General features: G+C 56.7%; 1 protein-coding gene across 2 annotated transcripts; it reads right to left on the reverse strand.

The window, feature by feature from the left end:
- Positions 1-24,207, reverse strand: FRMD8 (FERM domain containing 8). 2 transcript variants are annotated; one of them, XM_024255894.3, is made up of 11 exons: positions 24,035-24,202; positions 23,676-23,760; positions 21,283-21,450; positions 17,129-17,230; positions 16,703-16,761; positions 16,377-16,543; positions 13,779-14,000; positions 10,974-11,097; positions 9,956-10,099; positions 5,454-5,658; positions 1-2,295 (listed from the first exon to the last, which is right to left on the reverse strand). In XM_024255894.3, exons 2-11 carry the CDS (start codon positions 23,758-23,760, stop codon positions 2,177-2,179), a joined length of 1,395 nt encoding a protein of 464 aa, XP_024111662.2. In that variant the 5' UTR covers positions 24,035-24,202; the 3' UTR covers positions 1-2,176. The 2 variants fall into 2 exon arrangements, with proteins under 2 accessions (XP_024111662.2, XP_024111663.2); XM_024255895.3 differs by lacking the exon at positions 17,129-17,230 and having other exon boundaries at positions 24,035-24,207.
- Positions 24,208-27,533: the final 3,326 nt, after the last annotated feature.

Consider the following 27,533-nt stretch of genomic DNA (forward strand, 5'->3'; position numbering starts at 1 on the left):
TTTGTTAGAAACTGATTTTAATAAGTCACATGATACAAAAGAATGAGAACATTCAAAGAATGAGTAAAATACTGCTTTGTTCCAAAGGACACGCAGAAAATGTTAAAGCACAATGGATGCTCAGAAAACGTAAGAAGCTGAAGGGAAAACACATCATCTGTGTACTCAGACACACACACTCCAACCCATCACACGGACACACCCTCGCCCGCCCATCAGAGAAGAATTCACCTGGAATCAGCTGGGGGCGGTGGCTCACGCCTATAATCCTAGCACTTTGGGAGGTTGAGGTGGCGGATCATGAGGTCAGGAGTTCAAGACCAGCCTGACCAACATGGTGAAACCGTCTCTACTAAAAATACAAAAATTAGTGAGGCGTGGTGGCACGCACCTGTAATCCCAGCTACTCAGGAAGCTGAGGCAGGAGAATCGCTTGAGGCAGAGGTTGCAGTGAGCTGAGATGCGCCACTGCACTCCTGCCTGGGCAACAGAGCGAGTCTCCGTCTCAAAAAAAATAAAAAAATAAAAAATATAAAATCACCTGGAATCAAAGCAGCAGGGACAACCTGCGCTGGAGCCGCCAGAACAGGTGGGGGGCAGCTTGGTGAGACCGAGCAACTCCAGGACGGGAGACGAGAACTGGCAGCTGACATGACCCTGTGACCAGGACATTCCAAAAGACTGGGGCCCTTCCCAGGCCTCTTCTTTCTGCCTATTATTTTAACAAATAAAGTCCATGCTGCCAGAAGGCAAGCCCACCTCAAAACACCTGGCACATTCACAAGCTACCAAAGGGAGGAGGGTAAACGGGCTCTGATACTTGGAGTAGAGGCCCGAGCTTCCTCTCCCATGGTTTTCCACCGGGAACGGAAGACAAAGCCAAGCCCTGTGCTGCCACTAGAAGTCCCAGGAAGCACCTGTGAGACCCGCACACCCACCTCGGAGGGTCCCAGGGCTGGGAAAGCCCTCCTCTCAGGGGCTCAGCTCATCTGGGACAAGACAGAGCCCCTGCTCCCCGGAGGGCAAGCTGGGACCAGAGAAGCCAAGCACCCACATCAGTCACCTTTCCAAGTGTCCTCAAGAAAGAAGAGACTGTCCCATGTGGCCCAGGCTTTTCCGGGCACGCACCGGCCCCCAGAGGAATCCATGGCACCGCCTGGGAAGGAGCGCGCAGCAGAGGTTACCCAGGGCACTTCCTGGCGTTGCCCCAGCACAACTCAGATGAACAAAGACCAAACTAAAACCAGAAGACCCAGACACAGGGAGGAGAGGGCAGGGCCCGTCAGTCCCCTAGGGGAGCTGCTTGGGCTCCAGGAGTGCCCACCAGGGGATTTTCAGGAGTTTTGCACAGACTGTGAGTGTGGGTCTGGAGGTCAGGTGGTCCACAGGACAGCCACCTCCCAGCAGTGACATCACCAAAGGCTATCAGAAAGGCATGCTCTTTCTGGTGTCTCGTGCCTGCAAAGGAGACCAGAACGAGGGGCACAGGACCCCAGGTAGGGCCCTGCCTGGCTCCCTCCATTCCTGATTCAACCAGGGAGGTGTGGTGGGGGCCCTCACTGTGTTTCTGTCCTGATTCAATCCAGGGAGGCCCCTCCTATCCTCCTCAGAGTGGTGGCCCAGCCTGGCATTGGGGGGTGGAGCACCAGCAGGAGGAAGGTGGGAAACTGGTCATCCAAGTCCAGGGGGTGCAGCACTAGCAGGAGGAAGGTGGGGACTGGTCACCCAAGTCCAGGGAAGAGGCCAAAGGCACACACTGGACCTTCAGGTCCCAAACCCCAATCCTTGGTCCTGTGCCACTGGAGCTGCCACCGGGCACTTCAGAACAGGGGACACTGCCCGTCTTGAGGTGGGCACAGAGGCATGTTTCTAGGTGAGGGTGGCAGCTGCAGCTTGATCGGATGGTCCTGAGATAGCAGCAGGGCCCAGTGTCCGGGAAAAGGTGGGGAAGGGAGGGCAGGCTGCAGAGGAGCCCTACAGGAGGCCCTGGCCAGCTTTGCACAGCCCGGGCATGGCCCCGGGCCCAAAAGTCACTTCTCCGTGGTCTGAGAAATCTGCTGAGGCAGCCGTCCCCATGTGCTGACCCATGAGACTGCTGTGGCCGGTCCCTGCCCCTTATGAGGACAGTGCCGGGCCAGGGTCCCCAGTTGCTCTCCTCCTGCCAGGTGCAGCATCCTCAGCCCTGCTCCAGGCTGTCGCCGGGCTGCACCACGGTGTAGCTCCCCTGGCCCAAGGACAGCTGCCGGCTGAAGAAGGACGTGGTGCGCTTCGGCTTCACTCGCCTGATCCCCTTGCCTGCGAGGGAATGGGAGGGCACACACTGAGCAGAGGCGCTGTCCCTGTGTGAGGGGGCTCAGGCCCAGGAAGCCGGGTTCTGGCTCCAGCGCGACGGCTCCTTCCAGAGCCTGGTCAGACTGAGCTCCCCTCATCCAAGCCTCAGCCCCCCTCAGCATGCTACAGTATACCCCGAGCAGCGCTCCCTAACACTGCCGACCTAAGCTCATCACAAACAAGGAGGGTCCTTCATAGCCAAGAGAAGCCTGGGGAGACGTGACAACTAAATGCAGTGTGGGGTCCTGGTGGGATCCTGGCACAGAGGGACGTCTGGAAAACACTATGGAAATCTGACTAAGGTAGGCACTTTCGCTAATAATGGCAATACCGGGTCATTAATTACAACAAAAGTACCATATTGCTGTAAGATGTTAGTTTTTGGTTTTTTTTGGTTTTTTTTTCTTGAGACGGAGTCTCGCTCTGTCGCCCAGGCTGGAGTGCAGTGGCGCAATCTCGGCTCACTGCAAGCTCTGCCTCCCGGGTTCACGCCATTCTCCCGCCTCAGCCTCCCCAGTAGCTGGGACTACAGGCGCCCACCACCACGCCCGGCTAATTTTTTATATTTTTAGTAGAGACGGGGTTTCACAGGCGTGAGCCAACGTGCCCGGCCATTTCTTTTTACTGAGTATTCTTTTGTGAACATCTTGCCATGTAAAATGTAGATCTTTGGCCGGGTGCGGTGGCTCACACTGTAATCCCAGCACTTTGGTAGTCCAAGGTGAGTGGATCACTTGAGGTCAGGAGTTTGAGACCAGCCTGGCCAACAAGGCGAAACCCTGTCTCTACTAAAAATACAAAACTTAGCTGGGCGTGGTAGCTCACCCCTGTAGTCCCAGCTACTCGGGAGGCTGAGGCAGGAAAATTGCTTGAACCCAGGGTGCGGCGGTTGCAGTCAGCCGAGATCACGCCATTGCACTCCAGCCTGGGTGACAGAGCGAGACTCCATCTCAAAATAAATAAATACATAAATAAATAATAAATAAATGTAGATCTTTGTTACTGCATTAAAAAACTTTTTATCATGGGATAATTCTAGATTTCTAGGAAAGCTGTAAAGGTGTAGAGAGTTCCAGAATACCACCACAACTTCTCCCGATGACAGCATGTTCTGTCACCACATCAAAGCTAAGGAATAAACACTGACACAGTATCTGTTAACTAAAATTCTTTTGGACTTCAATAGTTTTTCCACAAATGTCCTCTGTTCCAGGATCTGATACAAGATGCATTTAGGGTATTCCTTTTTATTTATTTATTTGAGACGGAGTTTCGTTCTTGTTGCCCAGGCTGGAGTGCAGTGGCGTGATCTTGGCTCACTGCAACCTCTGCCTCCTGGGTTCAAGCGATTCTCCTGCTTTCAGCCTCCCAAGTAGCTGGGGCTACAGGCGACCACCACCACGCCCAGCTAATTTTGTATTTTTAGTAGAGATGAGGTTTCTCCATGTTGGTCAGGCTGGTCTTGAACTCCCCACCTCAGGTGATCCTCCTGCCTTGGCTTTCCAAAGTGCTAGGATTATAGGCGTGAGCCACTGTGCCCAGCCAGGGTATTCCTTTTTAAAAATAAGGTCTTGGGCTGGGCATGGTGTTTCACGCCTGTAATCCCAGCACTTTAGGAGGCCAAGGCAGGTAGATCACGAGGACAGGAAATCGAGACCATCCTGGCTAACACGGTGAAACCCCATCTCTACTAAAAACACAAAAAATTAGGGTCGGGTGCAGCGGCTCACGCCTGTAATCCCAGCACTTTGGGAGGCCAAGGCGGGCGGACCACAAGGTCAGGAGATCGAGACCATCCTGGCTAACACAGTAAAACCCCGTCTCTACTAAAAATATGAAAAAGTAGCGAGGCGTGGTGGGCTCCTGTAGTCCCAGCTACTCAGGAGGCTGAGGCAGGAGAATGGCGTGAACCCGGGAGGTGGAGCTTGCAGTGAGCCAAGACTGCATCCACTGCACCCCAGCCTGGGCGACAGAGCGAGACTCCGTCTCAAAAAAAAAAAAAAATTTAGCCGGGTGTGGTGGCACACGCCTGTAGTCCCAGCTACTCGGGAGGTTGAAGCAGGAGAATCACTAGAACCCTGGAACTGGGGAGACGGAGGTTGCAGTGAGCCGAGATCATGCCACTGCACTCCAGCCTGGGCGACAGAGCGAGACTCTGTCTCAAAAATTAATTTAATTAATTAATTAAAAAAATATAGATATGGTCTCATTGTTGTCACCCAGGCTGGAGTGCAGTGGTGCAATCGTAGCTCACTGCAAACCTCCAACTCCTGGGCTCAGAGATACTCCTGCCTCATCAGCCTCCCAAGAAGGTGAGACTACAGGCATATACCACCGTGCTCAGCTAAGTTTAAGTATATTTTGTAGAGACAGGGTCTCACTCTGTTGTCCAGGCTGGTCTTAAACTCCTGGGCTCAAGTGATCCTCTTTGTCTTGGCCTCCTAAAGTACTGGGATTACAGGTGTGAGACACTGCGCCCAGCCTGGGTATTTTTACCAGCTGCATTGAACACCCCAGGATGTGGTCACAGCAGTGATTTACCCAACACTTTATTTATTTATTTATTATTTTTGAGACGGAGTCTTACTCTGTCTCCCAGGCTGGAGTGCAATGATGCAATCTTGGCTCACTGCAACCTCTGCCTCCCGGGTTCAAGCACTTTTCCTGCCTCAGCCTCCCGAGTAGCTGGGATTACAGGCACCCACCACACACCTCGCTAATTTTTTTGTATTTTTAGTAGAGACAGGGTTTCACCATGTTGGCCAGCCTGGTCTTGAACTCCTGACCTCAGGTGATCCTCCCGCCTCAGCCTCCCAAAGTGCTGGGATTACAGGAGTGAGCCACCGTGCCCCGCCTACCCAACACTTTAATAACAGATGTTGAGTAGTTTCCTGGATCACATCCTGGACAATGCTGCAGAACACGTCTGTGACGCAGCAGTGAGAAGGGATAGGAAAGGCACTGTGGTCAAGGCCCGAGCTCGCTCTGCTCACAGCTGGGTCCTGAGATGGAGGCCAGCTCACACTGGGTCTGGAGCTGCTCTGCAATGCCCTGTCCTCAGGAACTCCCCCCAGCGTGTGCATGCGTGTTTGTGTGTGCACGTGCACAGAAGGGCTGCTCACCGTCCTCCACGTAGTCGATAGTGGAGAGATGCTGGATCCGGCTGGACACCACACTGCCCTGCCTCCGCAGCTTGGGGCGCTGAACAGGAGCTGGCGAGGAGCTGGGGTCCGAGGGCGAGCCAGTCGCACTGTCCTGGGGGCCCGTGGGCTCTGCCGCCTGGCTCAGTTCAATGCAGTACTCAATGAGACTGCTCATCAATTCAGCCTGGGGAGGAGGGGACAGTGTGAGGCTTGGCCAGGACCCCCTTCCATGCCTGTTGCTGAGCCTGAAATGAGCTCTGCTCTCTGGTTGGGGAAGCAGGGGAGGGGACACACATCACTCAGGAGGGAGGGAGTGGGGAGGCAGGGGAGGTGTCCCACTTGGGTGACTCGGAAGGTGAGTCCTGGTGGATGAGGAGGGGTCCCCAGATCTGGGAGTTTGGGTGGGAAAGAAAGAACATTCTAGTCAGAAGGCACAGCCCAGGAAGGCTGACTCCATAGGCAGAAGCAGGTGGGGAGGGAGGGGGGAGGGAGCCCAGCTGCTGCAGAGGATGAAGAGTGGGGAAGCGGGGCAGGGAGGCAGGTAGTGCTGGCTGGGAGGAAAACCTGCGGCCAGGAGGAAGGGGCGCGATCTCATCGGAGCAGGGGCGGGCAGCTCCCCGCCAGCACATTCTTCAAAAGTGACTCCTACTCAACAGGTGTGAAGCATGAGGCACACTGACAGAAAAGATGCAGCAGCCAGGTGCCAGTGGGCACAGCTGGACACCAAGGACAGGGCCCTCAGGGCTCTGAGGGAGTCGCAGACAGAGGGTATCGAGGGTGGCGCCCCTTAGTCAGGACACAGGTATTTCCTGAGTGCCTCCCACGTGTCAGGCACTGCTGCAGGCCTGGGATAAGGGGAGGCCAAGTACACAGGAATGGCCACCTGTGCTCCTGACTGGTGGGGCTGGGTCAGATGCTGGGAGTGGCCCTGTGGAGACTGACCTGGCTCATGCCTCTCCACAGGGCAGCTACAATCCCTCTGGGTGCGGGGGGTGTGGGCACCGCTGCTCGGCCCAGAAGGAAGAGCAGAGGCCTGGTGGGCTCTCCACGCTCCCTGCCCTCAGCTCAGTCCACCCACACTCCTCTCCTCACTGAGTGGACTCCACCAGCCAAAGGGCAGTGGGGTGGCGAGGGGACAGCAGCTGGTGGGGACAGAGTCTTGAGCTGCAACCATAACTGGGAAGCCTACTAAGTTCCCTAGAACAAAAACTCCTGCACAGCAACATGCCTCTGAGGCTCAGGGAGCCTGCCGTTCAAATGCAGCCGAAAGAGGAAGCTCTGCTGAACATCTGTCCAAGGTAAAACTCAGCAAGCCAGGGTCAGAAAGGAACTTCCTTAACCTGATGAAGTGCATCTCTGAAGAACCCACAGCGAAATCCCGCTTACTCAGTGAAAGACAATGTTCTCTCTCGGGCCGGGTGCGTCAGGGACGCCTGCGCACACCTATCCATCCTACACTGGGGGTCAGAAGCACTGTCAGGCAAGGCAAGCAAGAGGCACACAGATTGGAAAGTGAGACCCAGCTGTCCCAACTCAGACCACACGACTGTCCACATAGAAAGTCTCAGGCCAGGCCAGGTGCCGTGGCTCACGCCTGTAATCCCAGCACTTTGGGAGGCCGAGGCGGGTAGATCACCTGAGGTCAGGAGTTTGAGACCAACCTGGCCAACACGGTGAAAACCCATCTCTACTAAAAATACAAAAATTAGCTGGGCGTGGTGGCAGGCTCCTGTAATCCCAGCTACTCAGGAGGCTGAGGTGAGAGAATTGCTTGAACCTAGGAGGCGGAGGTTGCAGTGAGCTGAGATCGCGCCATTGCATTCCAGCCTGAGCAACAGAGTGAGACTCCGTCCCCCCCCAAAAAAAAGGCCCAGGCAGACACAGGGGCTCATTGCCTGTAATCCCAGCACTTTGGGAGGCCAAGGTGGGAGAATCACTTGAGCCCAGGAGTTCAAGATTAGCCTGGGCAACAAAGTGAGACCTTGTCTCAACAAATAGAATAAAATAAAGTTAGCCTGGCATGGTGGTGCACACTTGTGGCTTGGGATGACAGCTTGAACCCAGAGGTTGAGGATGCAGTGAGCTATGATTGCGCCACTGCACCCCAGCCTGGGTGACAGAGCAAGAGTGTTTCAAAAAAAACAAAAACAATTATATTTCTATATAAGGAAATGATCAATTGGCAATTGAAATTAAAAACAGTGCCATTTACAGTAGCACCAAAAGAAAAAAAAAAGAAACGGATAAATCTAACAAAAGATGCAGAAGCTTTGTATGCTGAAAACTATAAAATGTTAATGAAAGAAATCAGAGACAAATAAATGGAGATACAGAAATAAATGGACTGGAAGACTTAAGAGGTCAATTACCTCCAAAGTAATCAATGCAATCTCAATAAAAATCCTAGGCAGCCTTTTTTTGAGAGGTGGATAGCGGAGCGTGCTACAAATCAACAAGCTGATTCTAAAACTTCTATGGAAACCATTTTAAAAAGAACAAAGTTCTGGACATCAGACTACCTGATTTTAAGACTTATTATAAAAGTTCAAAAATCAATATATAGTGTGATTATTAGTGAAATAATAATCTAAATAATAATCTTCTAAATCATAGATCAGTGATTTAGAAGAGGGAATCCAGAAACAGACCCACACATGCACAGCCAATTGATCTTTAACAAAGATGTCAGGGCAATTCAATTCAATGTCTTTTTTTCTTTTTTTTTTTTTTGGAGACAGAGTCTCACTCTCTTGCCTAGGCTGGAGTGCAGTGGCACCATCTCGGCTCAACACAATCTCCGCCTCCCCGGTTCAAGTGATTCTCGTGCCTCAGTCTCCCAAGTAGTAGCTGGGAGGCTGGGCGCGGTGGTTCACGCCTGTAATCCCAGCACTTTGAGAGGCCGAGGCAGGCGGATCACGAGGTCAGGAGATCCAGACCATCCTGGCCAACATGGTGAAACCCCATCTCTACTAAAAATACAAAAAAATTAGCCAGGCGTGGTTGCGGGCGCCTGTAGTCCCAGCTACTCCGGAGGCTGTGCCAGGAGAACGGCGTGAACCCGGGAAGTGGAGCTTGCAGTGAGCCGAGATCGCGCCACTGTACTCCAGCCTGGGCAACAGAGCGAAACAACTCCGTCTCAAAAACAAACAAACAAACAAAAAAACCAAGTAGCTGGGATTACAGGCGTGTGCCACCACACCCGGCCAATTTTTTGTATTTTTCGTAGAGACGAGGATTTCGCCTTGTTGGCCAGGCTGGTCTTGAGCTCCGGGCCTAAAGAGATCCGCCTACCTTGGCTTCCCAAAGTGCTGGGATTACAGGCATGATCCACCGTGCCTGGCCAATTCAATGTCTTTTCAACAAACCACAACGAAGCAATTGAGAATGTGTAAACATGAACATGAACATTGACCTGTATATCACACCTGATGTAAAATATCGGCTTTGGGATGGCTGGGAGGCTTAAATTTATACAACTTCTACAAGAAAACGTGAGAAAATCTTTGTGGTCTTGGGTTAGGCAAAATTTCTTAGGAAACAAAAAGCATAAACCAGTCTCCGTCTCAAAAAAAAAAAAAAAAAAAAAAGAAAATTGTGAACTTTGAACATAAAGGTGAGAATATCTTGGAGTTCAAAGCCATGAGGCAGGGAGAGGAGTGCCCCCAAGGGGGCCAGGAAAATGGGGAGCAGCAAGGGAAGCCGGGGGAGGAGGTGGCTGGTGGGGGCGGAAAGAAGCTTCCAGGAGCGCGTGGTTAAGCTGAGAAGGGGGAAGGGGCCCTCCTGTGGCAAAGCAGAGGCTGATGGGGCTAGAAGCAGCCCCCAGCGTGGGAGGCGCAGGGGTGGGGTCTGGCTGCGAAGGGAGGGGTGAAGGTGGGGAAGGGCACCAAAAGGAAGCCGGAGAGGTGTGGGGATGAAGGATCCAGAGAGACCTGAGATGAAAGGAGGAAGGGGTGGGAACAGTCCTGAAAGGGCCCTGTGGCAGGGAGGGCCCTCTGATGTCACCCAAGTGGGAGAGGAAGGGGCAGGGGCAGGGGAGGGAGGCTGGGGTGGAAGAGGTGCTCGGTGCGGAGTAAAACACGCTGAATGAAGGGGAAAATCAAACACAGGCTTGGAAAGGCCCAACGCTTCCACGCCCACCGCAGGCGACTGTGAATAGGGTCACAACAGCACTGGTCTTGGGGACAGGAGGGGAGGGCGCAGGCTGGTCTCAAAGCACTCGGCAAGCCCTCAACAAACAGCTGCCCGAACCCCACAGCTGCCACCGCCACCAGCGTGGAGTCTGCAGACCAGGCCTCCTGACCTCCCAGGGCGGCTCCAGGTCAGCAGGAGTCAAGGCACCCCTTGTGCCCAGGCCACTTTCATCCTCAGGCCCAAGGCAGCTTCTCACCTCCTTCCCCGCCAGCCTGGTGCCTCTAATTGTCTGGGACCCGGGGCACCTGGGCCCAGCCTCCCCACCCATGGGCAGGCACCACCCGCGCTACCTGCTTGGAGTAGATCTTGAGGAGCTTGTTGACAGGCGTGCCCTCGCTGTCCCCGTCGAACTCCAGCCACAGGATGGGCTCCTCCTCCTCGGGGGAGGTGTGGTCCCACGACAGCTCCTGGAAACGCAGGCCCAGCAGGACGTGCTGGCCAGCAAGAGACACAGAGCCAGGCTTGACTCCTGGGCAGAGGTCTGCTCCCCACCCCATCCCACTCGGACACCACCAGGAGGGGACACCTGGCCAGGGCGTGTGCCTCTCCAAGTCTACATTTGTTCATGTGTTTCTCTAAGGAGAGAGCCTCAGCTTTCATCAGAGCCTCCTGGGGGCTGCGGTCCAGGGAGGCTGAGATCCCCTCTCCCACAACAGTCCTACCAGCAGGCCAAGCCCCTGACAGCTGGAGAGGCATGTGGGGGAGGAGGCAGGTGGGGAAGCGGAGTCTCTTCTATGAGGTCGGGGGTGGCATCTAGCATGAGGCTGAGCTGGGCCCTGCCTCCCAGGGCACAGATGGCAGGAGGGGCTGGGGTCCCTCTTCCGGGACAACCAGAAGCCAGCCAAAACTCTTCTGCTGGCTTAGGAGCAAATTTCTGCCCAGGGACAAGTAATCTGCCCCACGGGGCTGGCTGCTGACGTGGCTCTCTACCCAGGGCTGGCCACCAAACACAGGGAGAAGAGGACATGGTCAGCCCAAGAGGGCTCCCATCGCGAGCTCTTCTGGAGCACCAGGCTGTTCTCCAGCCATCAGCCAGGCAGAGCAGCGGGCCCTGCTGCCCTCCCTCCACTCAGGAGTGAAGTCCCAGCTGTGGCCTCTCCTGCCCCAGCCACCCCACAGCCTAGCACATTGGGCAAGAGGACCCAGGGTCACCCTCAGGGGCTACAAGGACATCCGAGGGAGGCAGGGTCCCTCCCAGACAGTCCACCCACCTTGCCCCCAGGCCTCCACAGGCCCAGAGGAACCAGGAAGACCTGAGTCAGGAGCCCCCTCCCACCCTCTCCACCCTGGAGGAGCTGGGGGCAGTACCTTCTCTCTGCTGTCGATGACGTGCACGCCTTCCAGACTGATGGCCACAGAAACTGGCTTGCGCCCACCCCGGTGCAAAAAGCCTTGGGCCGGCTTGTCAACCTCACCATGGAAGAAGGCACACCTGGGGAGAGAACTGGGGTCAGCCTCCGGCCAGCACCAGAAATGCTGAAGGAGGCTGCTCGAGGCCCCAACCTGGGCCCTGAGAAACTTCTGCTGTTTGGGTGACTGAAACCCGCCCTAGGGAAGGGAGAAACGGAGGTGGGATGAAGGGGAGGCTTCCTAGGGGAGGCAGCATCTGAGCTGGCAGTGTGCGACTGGAGGGAGAAGGGCCTGATGGCACAGAGAAGGGTGGGCACTGCAGGCGGAGGGAAGCGCGTGGCCCCAGGTGTGGAGCAAAGCCAGTCATGTGGGCTTGGCACTTGGTCTGGGGGCCAGGGCTGCTGGAGATGGCCAGGAGAGCCTACTGACCACTGTCCGGGCGGAGACCTTTCAGCAGCAGGGACCTGCTGGGAAGCACAAGGAGGTGAGGGGAGTGGCTCCAGGGCTCAAAACTGAGAAGAGGCTGGGCGCGGTGGCTCACGCCTGTAATCTCAGCACTTTGGGAGGCCAAGGCAGGCGGGTCATGAGGTCAGGAGATCGAGACCATCCTGGCTAACACGGTGAAACCCCATCTCTACTAAAAATACAAAAAAAATTAGCCGGGCATGGTGGTGAGCGCCTGTAATCCCAGCTACTCCAGAGGCTGAGGCAGGAGAATGGCGTGAACCTGGGAGGCGGAGCTCGCAGTGAGCCAAGATCGTGCCACTGCACTCCAGCCTGGGCGACAGAGCGAGACTCCATCTCAAAAAAAAAAAAAAAAAAAAACACGGAGAAGAGCTGCCACCTGTCCCTCCTGCAGCCTCGCCTTCTCCTGTCCCTTGGGCTCACCCTTGTCCTCACCACCCACTGAGCCAGAGCCCAAGTTAAACCCCGCTCTCTCCACACTACAGGATGTGGCTGGAAACCAGCATGGGCCACCTTGAATTCCTGGGGCCATCCCGCTCCAGCCTCCTCTGGACGACTTCTGTCCCCCAAGCTCAGCTGATAGCCAGCTCTCTGATTTCACTGAGGAAACCAAAGCAGCCAGGAGAGGGCCACCTGCCGGTCAGCACACGTGGGCTGTCACCTCCCCCTCAAAACCGCTACAAGATCCGTTTCTTGACCCCATTTTACAGCAGAGTTGTCACAGCTGGTCACACTCACTGTCTCCATCCCTGCTCATGCTCGCCCACCAGGCTGAAGCCCACATCCATCGCCAGCTGCCAGGAGGACAAGCGGGGCGTGCGCTAGGAGCTGCTGTGGGTAGAGCCCTCCTGCCTTCTCATCTGGCCCACACTTGCTTCCCAGCATCTCTCCAGGCTTCAGGGGCCATCCATATACATAGGATTCGCCAAATACAAGCTCCAGTTCAGACTGCACTAGACACCACATGCCCACTTGAAGTCGCCAGTGGGACATCTAACAAGTATCTCAAAATCAACATGTCCAAAGCAAGCTCCCAGCCAGGCACGGTGGCTCACGCCTATGATCCCAGTGCTGTGGGAGGCTGAGGCGGGAGCATCACTTGACCCCAAGGTTCCAGACCAGCCTGGCCAACAGGCAAAACCCCGTCTCTACAAAATATACAAAAATTAGGCCAGGCGTGGTGGCTCCCAGCACTTTGGGAGGCCGAGGCAGGCATATCACCTGAGGTGAGGAGTTCGAGATCAGCCTGGCCAACATGGTGAAACCCTATCTCTACTAAAAATGCAAAAATTAGCTGTGCATGGTGGTGCATGCCTGTAGTCCCAGCTACTTGGGAGGCTAAGGCAGGAGAATCGCTTGAACCCGGGAGGCAGAGGTTGCAGTGAGCCAAGATCATGGCATTGCACTCCAGCCTGGCAACAAGAGCGATACTCCATCTCAAAAAAAAAAAAAAAATTAGCCAGGCATGGTGCTGCACACCTGTGGTCCCAGTGACTCAGGAGGTTTGCTTGAGCCCAGGAGGTCGAGCCTGCAGTGAGCTATGATTGCCACTGCACTCCAGCCTGAGTGACAACAAGACCCTGTCTCAAAACAAAAACAAAAAACCAAATTCCTAAACTTTCCCTGACTGCTCCACAGCGCCGCCCCCAGCTCAGCCGATGACAACGCCATCTGCCAGGGGCTTAGGCCAGTCCTCTCTGCCTCCTCTCCTTCGCTTCGTCCACTGCACATCCATCTGGCAAATCTTGTCACTCTGCCCTCAGAACGTCCTGCATCTGACCATCTCACCTGTTCTGACCACAAGGCCCAAGCCACACCCCACCCTCTGGTCTCCTGGCTGCTGCCTGTGCCCAGTGACAGGCTCTCCTCAACCTCTGTGTTCTCGGCTCTCTCCACTAGAACGTCAGCTTCACCAGGCAGGGGCACGGTGTCTCTGGCTCAGAGGGACCTCCGGTGCCCAGGAAGCGTGTGTGCAGTAGCTGCGCAGAGCTGTTTGTTAGACACCAACTGCGTGACAGAGACAGCTGGCTGAAGGCGAGGTTAGCCGGGCCAGTGACCAGGTGACTGTGCCAGGTAGAAGGAGAGGACCCATCCAAGGTGTCCCAGCCCCTGACAGGAGGAAGGGGAGGACAGGTGCCCAGCTTGGAACAGTGGGGCCTGAGGTGCTCGTGACAAGAAGCCACTTCATGGGGACACAGCTCAGCTGGAGCAGAGGTGGGCTCACTGGCAGCTGTGCTAGCAAAGCCCAAGGACAGCCTACGGGGCGGGGGTGGGGGACCACGGGGCTGTGGCTCTTACCCATAGAAGGGTAGCTCATGGCACTTGAGGAGGTAGGCGCGGTAGTGGGTGCCCAGGGCGGCCTCGCACCCGCTGTCACTGTCGACCTCCTGCACCTGGCGGTAGGCGTTCAGCAGGCCCTGCTCGCCCGGCCCGGCCCTGGCCCCACGGCCCCGGAGGGCAGCAAAGAGACCCTGGCCCCGCTTACAGAGGTGAGCAGGGAGGAAGGAGTCCAGCTTCTCCCTGTGGAGGAAGGAAGATGGGTGCTAGCGGCCCAACCAGAGGTGCCAGGCTCACGGGGGAGGGCGGGGGAAGCAGGGCTGCCTGGAGGAAGCAGACACACATCTACTTCCAAGTCAGAGGCTGGGTAAGGAGCCCACGAGGGGAGACCCAGGCACCAGACAGAGGGGGTTAAGTTCTTGGCCCCTCTCCGAAGGGCAGACTCCAGGGCCAGCCTGTCTGCCTCTGCCGCGAGCAGCTGTACAGCTGGTGAGAGGCACCTCCTGTCCTGCGCCTGCTTCCTCTGCAGAATGGGGATGCTGACACCCCCACCTGTCCCGGGTGAGCTCTCCCGGCCCTAAAACCTGACAAGCTCTCCAAGTGCAGGCCAAGGATTGTGATGGGGCTCCCTGTGAGGCCCACCTGGGGCTGACCCTCTGCCCGTCTGACCGGGGGTCACCGTCTGAAGCCAAAGGCTCATCCTGCGGCTCCAGATGCCTGCACCTCCAGCCAGGAACAGGAAACTGGGCCCCACCTTCCTGCACTTCCCACCAGTCCTGCCTTTGCCGGCAGCCTCTGCACTGCAGCCCCGTGTGCACCAAGGGCCCCCACGGGGCCTGGTCCTGTCTCCCAACCCTTCCTGCCTCCTGCCTGGTTGGCTACCACGTACCCACCCAGGAAACTCATAGGAGCCGAAGGGACAGACACAGGGAGTCACCAGGCCCCTCTTCACCCCCAGAAGGGAAGGAACCCACCACCCTGAGCACCCGCAGAGTGCCCGGCACTGCAGAGGTCCCCGACCCCCACCTGCGAGGGCACACAGACACACAGGGCAGCCAGGCGAGTGAAGGAGGCCCAGGAGGTGGGCCCAGGTCTGCAGCTCACAGCAGAGGTGAGAGGCTGAGGGAAGGTCTGGAGGCCGAGCAAAGAGCCCCCACCTGCCTAGAATCAGACTGCAGCAGGAGGGTTTCAGAGCAATGTCTGTGTCACCAAGTCAGGACCACTGGGATTTCTGAACTGGTGAAACTTTTATAACCAAAACTGGTGCAGGGGTTTTAATGCTGTCAATGCTTTGTTCTGCCAGATAAAAACATGAAAACGCCAACCTACAACCAGCACAGGTTCACAAAAGAAAGGGCATCTCCCCGCCCCACACGAAGCAGGAGAGGCCCTGGCATAACCGTAGTTGGTTCCCCGCCTCAGGCAGCGGGTACTCTGTGGGCTGTGGACCGGCCGTCAGATAAGCTGCAGTTGGAGTGCTCAGTCCTTTTTTTTCTTTTTTGAGATGGAGTTTCGCTCTTGTTGCCCAGGCTGGAATGCAGTGGCACAAACTCGGCTCACTGCAACCTCCATCTCCCAAGTTCAAGCAATTCTCCTGCCTCAGCCTCCCGAGTAGCTGGGATTACAGGCATGCACCACCATACCCGGCTACTTTGTATTTTTAGTAGAGATGGGGTTTCTCCATGTTGAGGCTGGTCTTGAACTCCTGACCTCAGGTGATCTGCCCACCTCGGCCTCCCAAAGTATTGGGATTACAGGCATGAGCCACTGCACCCGGCTTTTTTTTTTTTTTTTTTTTTTAAGACAGAGTCTCACTGTCACCCAGACTGGAGTGCAGTGACACGCCCTTGGCTCACTGCAACCTCCACCTCCCAGGTTCAAGTGATTCTCCTGCCTCAGCCTCCCGAACAGCTGGGATTACAGGTGTGTGCCACCACACCCGGCTACTTATGGTGTTTTTAGTAGAGATGGGGTTTCACCATGTTGGCCAGGCTGGTCTCATACTCCTGACCTTAAGCAATTTGCCTGCCTTGGCCTCCCAAAGTGTTGAGATTACAGGCGTGAGCCACCGCGCCCAGCCCCTTCACTGGAATTATTTCTAAACTTCGGGATAATCCTCCATGGAGACCAGAGACTGGCCTGGGCTTCGGCAGGGCAGACTCAATCCTTGCCACCCAAGGCCCTGCTAATTTACACAGCAGAGAACTCGGCTCCTGGGGAGGGCTGGGAGGTGGACAGCCAGCTTGCCGACCGCCTGGGGAACATCCCAGGAGTCTGGAACTAAGCTGGCCTGTTAGTGGTGACAAAGGGTCAGTATCTGGGTGGTCCCTGGCTGTGACTCCAAAAGCCCAGCTCCTCTGACCCTGGCAGGCAGGAGGCAGGGCTCCAGATTCTTCTCCCAGACTTCACTTCACCTGAGGCTCCGGCCCAGGGCAGGTGAGGAAAAGGAGGCTGAGGGGCGGAGCAACTGCCTAGGGCCAGAGTGAGCCTGCTGGGCTGAGGCCTCCTGACTCCAGGACCCTACCCCCACCTTGAGAGACTGAAGACTGCTTGTAAGTTCGATTCCAAGGACAAACTCCCCCACCCAGCGCCCTGACCTCAAGTCACACAGGCCCTCACCTCAGGTCGCAGGCTGCCGGCCGGCCGGGCTGGTAGGGCCCGAGCTGCACGCGGCACACCAGGGCGCCCAGAGCCTCGCAGTCCTCCACGTCGCACGGGTACCGTGCAGCCAGCACGTTGCCCTTGGCTTCCTCATAGAGCAGCCGCAGGACCTCCTCGTCACGGATCTGCAGGTGGGTGTGGCAGGGACAGCCGCTCAGCTGGGCTGGGGCAGGAAAAGCTGCTCAGCTGGGCTGGGGCAAGATGCAAATGTCCAGGGGTCTAGAGACAGGGAGGCTGGGCACAAGGGGCCGGGCCTGGTGGGGCCACCAGGGCTCCTGCCTCACCTGGAGCTCCCGCCGCTTTGGGAAGAACACGTTCCTTCGGAACTGCAGGAAAGGCTCATCTGGGGAGAGAGGCTGGGTCACTGCCGGGCATCCCCACTCTGCTTAGCCCTCCCCTCTCCCCTGACTGGCCCAGGCCCCGGCCACCAACCTCACCCACCAGGGCTGAGAAAACCAGAGGGCTGTGCAGAGGGTGGAGTGCACAGCTCATCCCAACGTGCCCTGGCAGCTCCCAGCCCACCCCCGACTGGGGCTTCTCTCAGGGACCCCTTCCTCCCCTGCCGGGGTGGCTGACAGAGCCTGGGGGAGACGCAGGCCCTGCCCCTCAGCCAGGGCAGCTCCTGGCCGGCAGGGCCCTGGCTGGGCTGGGAGCCAGAGCTGCAGACTCAGGTGGTCCCGAGGCAAGGACAGACAGGCAGCAGCACTGACCCATGGCCACGTCGTTGTCCGGGGCACTGGTGAAGCGCAGCAGCAGCTCTGGCCACTGGCGTCCCAGCTTGTAGGGCTGGTGCTTGGGTTTCAGCTGCACCTCTGCAGGACGAGATGGGGAGCGGCCCATGCAGCCTCCGGCCAGTCCAGCGGCTGCCCTCCCACCTATCACACTGCACAGCATGATGACAGTCGCAACCAACAGTAACTGAGCAGGTGCCAAGGGTCCAGAGCCATTTACTCTGCAATAACCCTATCCCCCATTTCACCCATAGAGCAAATGAGCCTCAGAGAGGTCAAGTTCCTTGTCCACAGTCACACAGCAAGCGACGGGGGTCTGGCTCCAGGCAGAGCCAGCCACTAACTGTTCACTGCAGCCCCAGGGCAAGCTGAAGCTGGAGGCTGTGGCCGATGGAAGGTGCTGGGACACAAAGGAACCCTCAGTGCCATCAGGAAGCAGAACCGGAAATTGGCAACTGGGGCCCAGAGGCCTGAGGGGCTGCCTTGCCCCCCCCACTGGCAGAGCCTGGGCCTCCCCGTCGTCACTCCCCACCTCCGACACCTCTAAGGAGCTCCAGCTGACCTTCCATCCTGCAAGCTCTGCACCTCCGTGGCCCACACGCAACCCAGCTCCTGCCTGGCCCTCCCACCTTATCTCCTCTCTCGCTGCCTCTCCCGCTCTGCTCCTGCCATCTTGGCCTTCTTAAATCTCCTTAAATCATCCCCAGCTTACTTGTGCCAGGGCCTCTGCACTTACTGTTCTTCTTTTCCTGGACTCCTTTGCCCCAGATCCTCCCGTGGCTGGCTGATTCAGGTCTAAGTTCAAGGGCCACCTTCCCTGGACCCCTAACTAAGGCAGCCCCTCCTCAAAATTTTCCATCACCCCGATGGCGCCACATCTGTTTGCCTTCACAGGCTGATCACTACCTGACATTCCTCGCTGCTGCCACCCACAGGGGCTGCGGACTTGTCCACCACTTGTATCCCTGGGGTGCAGTGACCTCACCAGGGGTTGGCAGAATGACCAAGTGTAGCAGTCCAGTCCCTTAAACTCCAGGCTGCCCCATGCCACCACTGCTCTGGACCAGGACTCAATGCCTCAGGCCAGGAGGGACAAAGCCTTTCAGCTCACACCCCAGCGCCCACCAGAAAACAGTGGCCACCGGGGTCTCTGCCTTTGAGAGGTGTGAGGCCACTTCCAAGTTCATCCAGAGATGTATGGGGATGTCCATCTCCGGGGTGCAGGAGCCAGCGCTTGCTCCAAGCTTCCCGAGCCCTGCCTGATCCACATCTCCCTGCTCTACCCTTCCGCAGTCCCCACTGATGGCCGATCGCCCCTTCTGCTGGCCTGAGGCCAGGGGTCCTTGTCTCTGCTCTTTGGGTCATCTGGGCCTTCCACCTGGAAGAGCAGCCACAGCCTCCACATGGGCCCCCTTGCCCACAGCCCTTCCACCCACCCCTGCATCCAGCCGCTGCAGCCCTTTCTCGTCCCAGCATTTCTGGTCCAGATTTCCCAGAGGCTCCACAGCCCCCCTTTACAACCTAGACCCTGGGCCCCACCCATCGTCACCACCTCCAGTAGGGAAACACCATTTACTCCCAATAGTCGCCTCCCCACTCCCTCCAGAAAGGGCTCCATCAACTCCCCTCACTTGGCCACTGAGCTCCTCATGGAGTCCTCATGCTCTCTCTGTCTGGGAACTCAAAGGGCTGGAGGACATGGAGATCACCCACTTTACAGCGGGGAAACTGAAGCTCGGGAAGGCACGGTGCCTGAGGCCACATGGGGCTACTGGCTAAACCAGGAACTGAGCTCTGCTTCCTAAACCCCCCTTCACCATACTTTAGGCTCTAAAATTCCAATGGTGGCCGGGCACGGTGGTTCATGTCTGTAATCCCAGCACTTTGGGAGGCTGAGGCGGGTGGATCACTTGAGGTCAGAAGTTCGAGACCAGCCTGGTCAACGTGGGAAAACCCCGTCTCTACTGAAAATACAAAAATTAGCCGGGCGTGGTGTTGCTTGCTTGTAATCCCAGCTACTCAGGAGGCTGAGACAGAAGAATCGCTTGAACCCAGGAGGCGGAGGTTGCAGTGAGCCGGGATTGCACCACTGCACTCCAGCTTGGGCAACAGAGTGAGACTCTGTCTCAAAAAAATAAAAAATAAAAAATAAATAAAATAAAGTTAAATTAAGTTCCACTAGGGTTTTCCCTCCTGTATTCCCAGCATCTAGAATACCACGTGGCCTGAGAGAGGCTTTGCACGTCCTTGTGGAACAAGCACAGTAACTGACAAGATGGGGCCTAGGGACACCCTGGAGACAAGGATGTCCTTCTTGCTGCCTACAGCCCAGCCCTGACCAGCCTTAACCCAAGCCCCAGCAGCTCAAAAGACTCCTTCCTGTCTTCAGAACTCCCGCAGTCCCAGACACTTCCAAATGGGCCCTTCCTGCCTGGAGGCTGTTATCCAAATGGGACGGAAGGTCCCTGGAGCCCTGTTCCATGCAGAGTGACAATGACATTGAGAAGGCTAAGCCCTGCCAAAACATCCGGCATGAAGGGCAGCTCCAGAAGACGGCGCCCCTCCCTGCCCTTGCAGGGCACTCACGGCCCTGGGGCATCTGTCACTGGTTCACCCCATCAGGGGTGCAGGGGCTGGGGGAAAAGGGTTCTGGGGGGCCCAAGTCACAGCTGAAGTGGCTTTTCAGCCTCCCTGAACCCAGCCTGGGAACACAGTGGGTGCTGACTGTGTGCCGGGGTCTTCTGCCACCATCCTCCTGTGTGGGCCGGGAAACAAAGCAGCCCATTCACGGCCTCCGGCCGTGGGAGAGCCGGAATGTGGTGAGGAGGGAGTGGAGATGGAGGAGGTGAGAGGAGGAGGCAGGCTGCCCAGCAGGCTCTAGGAGCTTCCCGAGGCAGGGAAGGGGCCAACCTATGCAGAACTGTACCCCCAGCTTTCAGACACAAACCAAGGGGCCCACAGTCCTGACTCGAGGCCCGGAGGTGAAGGAGAGGTGACTGGGCTGGGCATGAGGTGGCCGAGGAGCCTGGGCAGCAGAAGAGGGTGGGCGAGAACCTCCCAGCTGCAGCTGAGCAGGAAGCTCCTACTGGCAGGGGGGAGGGGGTGGAGAGAAGGATGAGGGTGAGGAGCAGGGGTGCCAAATGTTCCCTCTCCCCCAGCCAGCAACCTCAGGAGAAGACATAACTGCTGGGGGCCCCTTGGGCCTAACCCAGGCTGTCCTACGCACTCCCTCAATGGGACTGGTCACCCCCTTCTTGCCTGCATTCCTCTACAACGAAGGGAATGTGTAAGCTAAGAAAACTTGCCTGACCCATGGCACTGATTTACTAAACAACATGGGGCAGCCTCTCCCTTGGCCCCCTCCTGTGCGAACCAGCAGGCTCAGAGACCCTGTTCACTGAGGGACCCAGGGCTGAGGGTCTAGAAAGCCACCGCCCCCAAGTCCCTCCATCTTGCAATCTCAGCTTGAAAGGGCAGGATGTGGGTGGTCACGAGGCCAGCCAGGCAGGGCTGGAGGCTGAAGGCCCCCCTCCCAGAGAAGTCAAGTCTCTACTCTTCCCACCCTCCCCACCCTCACTAAGAGCCTCAGGGTCAGAGGGGCCTACTTCCTGGGCCACGTCCCTTCTCCTCCCTGTCCCCAAGGAACAGGAACAGTTCAAAGAGGCCGACTGACTGGGAAGCCACTCAGGCCTGGGTCTGTCTTGCTCCTGCCACACAGTGGTCTCACCACCCTAACCACTACTTCCTCATCTAGGCCTGAGGATCAGGTGAAATCACGGCTCCCAAACACCACCCAGGTTGTGGCAAAGGTTATGCTCGGCAGACAAGGCCCCCTTCCTCCCTCCCTCCTGTGGTACTGTTCCCGACCACCCAGCCCCAGCACGACCTGGGGGGCACGTGTGTCCACTCCTCCACCACCAGCAGAAAGACAGACAGCAGGGCCAGGAGCGGGGGCCTTCTTAGGGCTCTAGGTGCTCAGATGGGTGGACAGCTCAGGATAAACCCAAGTCCCACCTTCCCCCATGGGCAGTGGCCAGCGGCTCCCCAGCGGCTCCAAACACTGCCCCCTCCCTCCTGTACTGGTCAGTGCCCTTCCAACCCTCCAGCCTGGGCTCCTCACTGCCAAGCCTTACCCAGCAGAGGGGAGACCAGCCAGAGCGCGAAGACATCCAGGGCAATGTCTGGAAGCTGCAGGACCTCGCGGACGGCGCGGTGCAGCTCATGGGCACTGAGCGAGGGCAGGTTCTCCACAGCCAGGGGCACCACCGTGTCATCCGCCAGGTATACCAGCACGTCAGCCGCTGTGATGGAGGCCAGGTAAGCTCAGCTGAGGCCTCTGCCTGGCACAGCCAGGCCAGGCCAACCAGGCACCCTCTACCACCCACTGGGGCTGGAGCCCCCACCCTACACCCCTCAGGGGTGACCAGGGCTACACTCCTGAGACAGAGTCCTCGCCAGAGGCAGAGCCCCAGCAGCCCCAAAAGACCCTATCACCGGTGCTATCTATTAGTGCTTCCTTGACACCCTCAAACCACCCAGAAACCCAGTAACTCCTGCCCAGAGACCAGCCCCACCCCAATCCCCCAAGATTCAAATTAAGCCTGGCCATTGCAAACCTGCCCCTCACCACCATAGCTGCCCCAAGGATTCAGCTGTTCTTCTGCCCTGAACAAGAACATGCCACAGATGTGAAACTACAGCATAGAGAGGCTGAAACCATCCTGAGGCTATGGCAGTTAGTCTGTCTGGCCGGCAGGAGTGAGGGTTGGTAACCCACTGCTGTCCTTAGGCAAGTCTCTCTCTGACTGAGGCTAAGATGGGAAGAGAGGATTCTTTAGGTCACCCAGGTTAAAGAAAGTTCCAGGTCTCAGCTTCCTTAGGACTCTTTAAGTCTGAGGACTCTTTAAGCCTCAGGAGTCAATACGAAGCAGGCTAGGGAAGAACAGCCCAAATAGCTGAGAGTTCCCTTGTGACAACTTGTGGGTTCCAGAGCCAAATGGAGACACCTGGAAGAGCAATCGGATTCAAATCCCCATCCCTGGGACTGCAGGCGTGGTGAAGAAATACGACTTTGGGGCCGACATACTCGGGTTCCCATCCTTGCCTAGATGCTGGCCAACTTCAGCGAGTCAATTTAAGTGTCAGTTGCCTCATCTGTAAAAGTAGAGCTAATACTCCTCCCTCCAAGAGTGTGTGGAAGGGAAGGGCACGGTTTCTCATCTACACAAGGGAAGGTGCTTCTTGGACCCCCAGTCTGTTATGCTCCAGCAGCTACTCTCAGAGATCACAAAATCACTTCGAGGAGGCTCAGGGTCAGATCCACTTCTCAGGCAAGAACTGAGGCACCGGAAGCTGCAGTACGTAATCACCTGGAGAGCTTCCACAGCCTGCCTGGGACTTAACCTCCCTAGGACCCAGTTTCCTCCCTATCCAATGAAGACCATGATATGATCCCTGCTTTCTTTTTTTTTTTTTTTCTTGAGACAGAGTTTCACCCTCGTTGCCCAGGCTGGAGTACAACGGTGCGATCTCAGCTCACCGCAACCTCCGCCTCTCAGGTTCAAGCGATTCTCCTGCCTCAGCCTCCTGAGTAGCTGGAATTACAGGCATGTGCCACCACGCCCAGCTAATTTTGCATTTTTGGTACAGGCGGGGGTTTCTCCATGTTGGTCAGGCTGGTCTTGGAACTCTCCACCTCAAGTGATCCACCCGCCTCGGCCTCCCAAAGTGCTGGGATTACAGGTGTGAGCTACTGCGCCCAGCCTGATCCCTGCTTTCAAAAGTCTGTTTGGGAGGAAGAAATGACACAGCCAGGTGCGGTGGCTCACGCCTGTAATCCCAGCACTTTGGGAGGCTGAGGCAGGCAGATCACGAGGTCAGGAGATTGAGACCATCCTGGCTGACACGGTGAAACCCCGTCTCTACTAAAAATACAAAAAATTAGCCAGGCGTGGTGGCAGGTGCCTGTAGTCCCAGCTACTCGGGAGGCTGAGGCAGGAGAATGGCGTGAACCCGGAGAGCGGAGCTTGCAGTGAGCTGAGATCGCACCACTGCACTCCAGCCTGGGCGACAGAGGGAGACACTGTCTCAAAAAAAGAAAGAAAGAAAGAAAGCAATGACACAAAGAAAGTGAACGTGTCACTTTCTTTTTTGTCTATGTTGCCCAGGCTGGTCTCGAACTCCTGGGCATATGTGGTCTGCCCACCTTGGCCTCCCAAAATTCTGGGATTACAGGCGTGAACCACATCAGCCTTCACTTTTCATTCATATAATCTCATTTGAATTTCACAGCTATGTTAAACAAGCTCATTTTACAAATGAGAGCGAGATTCACGAGGACCCAACCTGGCCCGTAAACTAGTAACAGAGCCTCTGACTTCTGTGAGTCTTCCACATCTGAATGTACCTTATTATTTCTCAGTTGATACATAAATTATCTTTAATGAAAAAGAAGACAAGCCAGAACCACTTCTCCAGGGCTGGGGTCCCAGGAGGGTGTGGAAGAGGAGATGCGGGCGGGACCCACCTCGGGCTCCCACGGAGGACACGCTGCTTCGGTGGGACCGCTCAGCGGGGCCGGGCTGCCCGGCACTGCCTTCCGTCCCGTCCATCTGCAAAGGCAAAGAGAAACAGCAGTTACCGGGAGCCAGGGATGCGGGGCTGGAGGTCTCCTCAAGCGCTCAGTGAGGACGGTAAGGGATCCCGGGCTGGGTCCGCAAGGTTGAGCGGCGCTGCCTGGAGGGGCCAAGAGTGCAGACCGGGCGCTGGTGGGAGGGGTGCGGGTTGCTACGGTCAAGAACGTAAGTCGACCCGGATGCCCAGGCAGGGCAAGGCGCACCCCCAGCCGGGGACGGAGGCCCGGGCCAGACGTCGCTGTGCTCTCACCTCGCAGGGTCGCAGAGCCTGCCACCTGAGAGGCAGGTCTCCTGCCGGGAATCCTGCCCCGCCGCCAAGCCAGCCACCGCCCGCACTCCCGCTCCCGCTAAGGACCCAGCTGACCGGGAAGCGACGCGGAAGCCGCAGCGGGAGGAAGCGCGCCGCGCGAGGCCCCGCCCCTTCGGCCCGCGGGAGCCAATGAGAGCCCAGGGCCGCCCCGCGCGGCCCGCGCATGCCCAGACGCCTGCCTCGCGTGTCTCGTCACGCCCGTGGGGTGGCCGCGTCACGTACCAGTCCCGCCACCACCCGAGTAATCCAGGGCGAGTTTCCCTTCACAAAGGCCCCCTACTGTTGGCCTGTAAGAGGGTTTAGCGAAGATTCGAGAATCAGGCTAGGGGCGTTGGCATGCCCACGCTGGGTCTTCGGGCTAGTTCCCTGCCTGTGAAATGGACACTTCCTGGCGCGTGCCAGGGATCCACGCAGCGCTGGCAGCGGCCTGTACTGTAGCTCTCTCGGCTGTGGTCAGGAGAATGGGTCCTGGCCCAGACTCATCCTGGACAAGTCCCTTCTCCTCTGGGCCTCAGTTTTCCTCATCTTTAAAATGAGGTTGAACTCAGTGACCCCCAAGGACTATCCCTACTCTCTAAATGATTATTAACATACGCCTATGTCAGAAAACCAGGACAGACACTCTGTTTTTCCAGGGAGCAGTCACATGAGCCCTTGCCATCTTACACAACAGCCTGGGAGACCTTGAGGTTTTCCCAGGCTGGGAGGAGACTTGGGGCCCCAAAGAGGCAGGTGTGAAACTACTTACCCTCAGGGCCATGTCACTGACATGTCCTGGTAATGCAACGTGTGTGCATCTGAGATGTGGAACTCAGGGAGAAAAATAAGTCCATGGGGCACCTTCTGGGGCCAGAGGAACCAGAAGTTGTCCCAAGTGACAGCAGTGGGCTTGGTGATCAGGAACAGAGGGCAGCGGGTTCACTTTGCCCTGGTTCCCTGGGATTGGAAAGCAGCTGTAGCTCCTGACCCGGTTCAGCCTTCTTCGGTATGTGAACCAGCTCTGCCTGCCCTCCTATGATCCACACTGCCCCACAGCTGAGCCCATGACATCACATCTGCCTTGCTGATGTGACCTAAGGACTTGAGGAAGCTCAGATGTGGGCTGCAGGGAAGGGTGTCAAGTGGGGGCAGGCATCTCCTTCCTGGTTCTCAGCTCTGGGACCCTCAGACCAGGACACACTGTATCTCCATGGCCTCTCGACCCAGCCGGAGTGAAGCGGGAGGAAGAGTTCAGTGTTGTTTTGAAGGCTTACTGGATGCGGGGCTTGTGCTAGGTCAGGGGATGGAGACTGAGGGGAGACATGGCCCTGCCCTCAGAAAGTGTCTGTTGTGATTTAATTGGTGAGTTAAGGAAGAGGGGAAAGAGAAAGAAGCCCAGGAGAACAGCACATTTAAAACCACAGCACTTTGGGAGGCCGAGGCAGGAGGATTGCCTGAGGCCAGGAGTTCAAGACCAGCCTGGGGAACATAGTGAGATGCCATCTGTAAAAAAACAAAAAACAAAAATTAGCCAGGTGTGGTGGCACACATCTGTGGTCCTAGCCATTCAGAAGCCTGAGGTGGGAGGATCGCTGGAGCCCAGGAGTTCGAGATCACAGTGAGCTCTGATAGTGCCATCCTGCCACTGTACTCCAGCCTGGACAACAGTGAGACTCTGTCTCCAAAAAAATAAATAAAACCACAGAAGATGACAGCATTGCCTTAAGAACTATGAAATGCTACATGCAGGAAAAGTCTCTGCTCACTTGCTGTGTGTGGGGCACTGGGCCAGGCCCTTTCCCGTTTCCTGTGTCATTCTCACGCGTCCTGAGAGTGGAAATAAGTACTAGCAGTTGCCATTTACGTGCCAGCCACTTTTTAAAGTGCTTTAATCCTTAGAACTCACTAAGAGGTGAGTATCATATCTCTGTTTTATGTCAAAGACTGACACCTGGGAGCGTCTGTGGTGGTGGTGGGGAGGCTAGAACCCGGGTCTAGTCAAGGAGGGGCACTGGGAGAGAGTCTGGGAGGCTGATGGTGGGGAAGGAAAAGCATTCCAGGTAGTGGGAACTGCACGAGCATGGTTAGGACCCCAGGAAAGACCCCCGCTGTGTGACAGCATAGCAGGTGGGTAGCACCATGGGGGAGGCCTTGAACCCCAGGATGACAGATACGGGGCAGGCGTGTCAGACAGTGAGAACATTTTGGAGGTCATGAGCTACAGATTCACAAGATGATGCCATGCGTAGGTGGGCTTCCCTTCAGGAAGGCTGTAGGGAAGTGGGAACGAGGGTCTTTCTTGAACTGGGGTGAGGCGGTGAGATTAGAAAAGAAAATGAGACCCATTCTGAAGTGAGGGAGGAGGTGGCCTCCAGCCTTTAGAGCCGAGAGGCTTAGACATCAATTAGCCCGACTGCTGTCCTACTTTGGCAAACAATAATAGACCCCAAGATCCACAGAAGAGGTTGCTCAACATCACTGAGGGAGATAATGTAACCGCCCATTGGGTTCACCTTACCCTCTGCCTAGACAGAGCCAATTTGTCAAGACAAGGGAATTGCAATAAGGAGAGTTTAATTCATGCAGAGCTGGCTGTACAAGAGACTGGAGTTTTTGTTTTTGCTTTGAGACAGAGTCTCGCTCTGTTGCCCAGACTGGAGTATAGTGGCATGATCTTGGCTCACTGCAACAGCCGCCTCTCGGGTTCAAGCGATTCTCCTGCCTCAGCCTCCCAAGTAGCTGGGACTACAGGCGCCCGCCACCACAGCCGGCTATTTTTTGTATTTTTGGTAGAGATGGGGTTTCACTATGTTGGTCAGGCTGGTCTCGAACTCCTGACCTCAGGTGGCCCTCCCGCCTCGGCCTCCCAAAGTGCTGGGATTACAGGCGTGAGCCACTGTGCCCGGCCTGTATCAGTTATAGTTTTTGCAAAGGCAGTTTCAGGAATAAGAAGCAGAACCAGGACTGCAGCCCAAGCCACCACGAGAGGCCAGTCTTTGGGGATGGTCTTTTAGGATGATCTTTGGGGGTGGCCCAAAGAGCCCCAGGCAGCTCCAGAGGCAGGAGGTGGGAGGTCCTGTTTCCAGAATCTGTCCACCCACAAGAAAGCAGCAGGGGTGGCTGGGTTCTGCTTTGGCCACAGTGAGAGGAGAAGGGTGAGCAGGACTGGGCCTTGGGCGTCTCCCATAGGAGACGAGGAGCTGCGGGGAGATCTGGAGGGTAGGGTGCAGGTGTCACTGGGCCTTGATGTTCCCCAGGGCCGTCTGGCGGTGGGAAGAGGGAACTGGAGCCCCAGGCTGCCGCTGATGCTGCTGGCTGACATTTCCGTTCATTCAGTCACTCAGGATTTGAGAGCCCACCCCGTGGCTCTCGCCCACTGTGAATAGAACACCCAGAGATCCCTGCCCAGACAGACAAGTTCTTCCCATCACATGTTGGGGTGATAACTGTGATGGAGAAA

This window comes from Pongo abelii, chromosome 9, assembly GCF_028885655.2.
Source record: "Pongo abelii isolate AG06213 chromosome 9, NHGRI_mPonAbe1-v2.0_pri, whole genome shotgun sequence".
NCBI classification, from domain to species: Eukaryota; Metazoa; Chordata; class Mammalia; order Primates; family Hominidae; genus Pongo; species Pongo abelii.

Bases quoted from the DNA above. Each gene is read 5' to 3' on its own strand.
- FRMD8 (XM_024255894.3), bottom strand. From the start codon at position 23,760: ATGGACGGGACGGAAGGCAGTGCCGGGCAGCCCGGCCCCGCTGAGCGG. The intron at 16,762-17,128 runs GTCAGTGCTGCT...CTCTCTCCCCAG, and splicing joins GGACAACGACGTGGCCATGG to ATGAGCCTTTCCTGCAGTTC. The intron at 11,098-13,778 runs GTAAGAGCCACA...TTCTCTCCCCAG, and splicing joins CATGAGCTACCCTTCTATGG to GTGTGCCTTCTTCCATGGTG.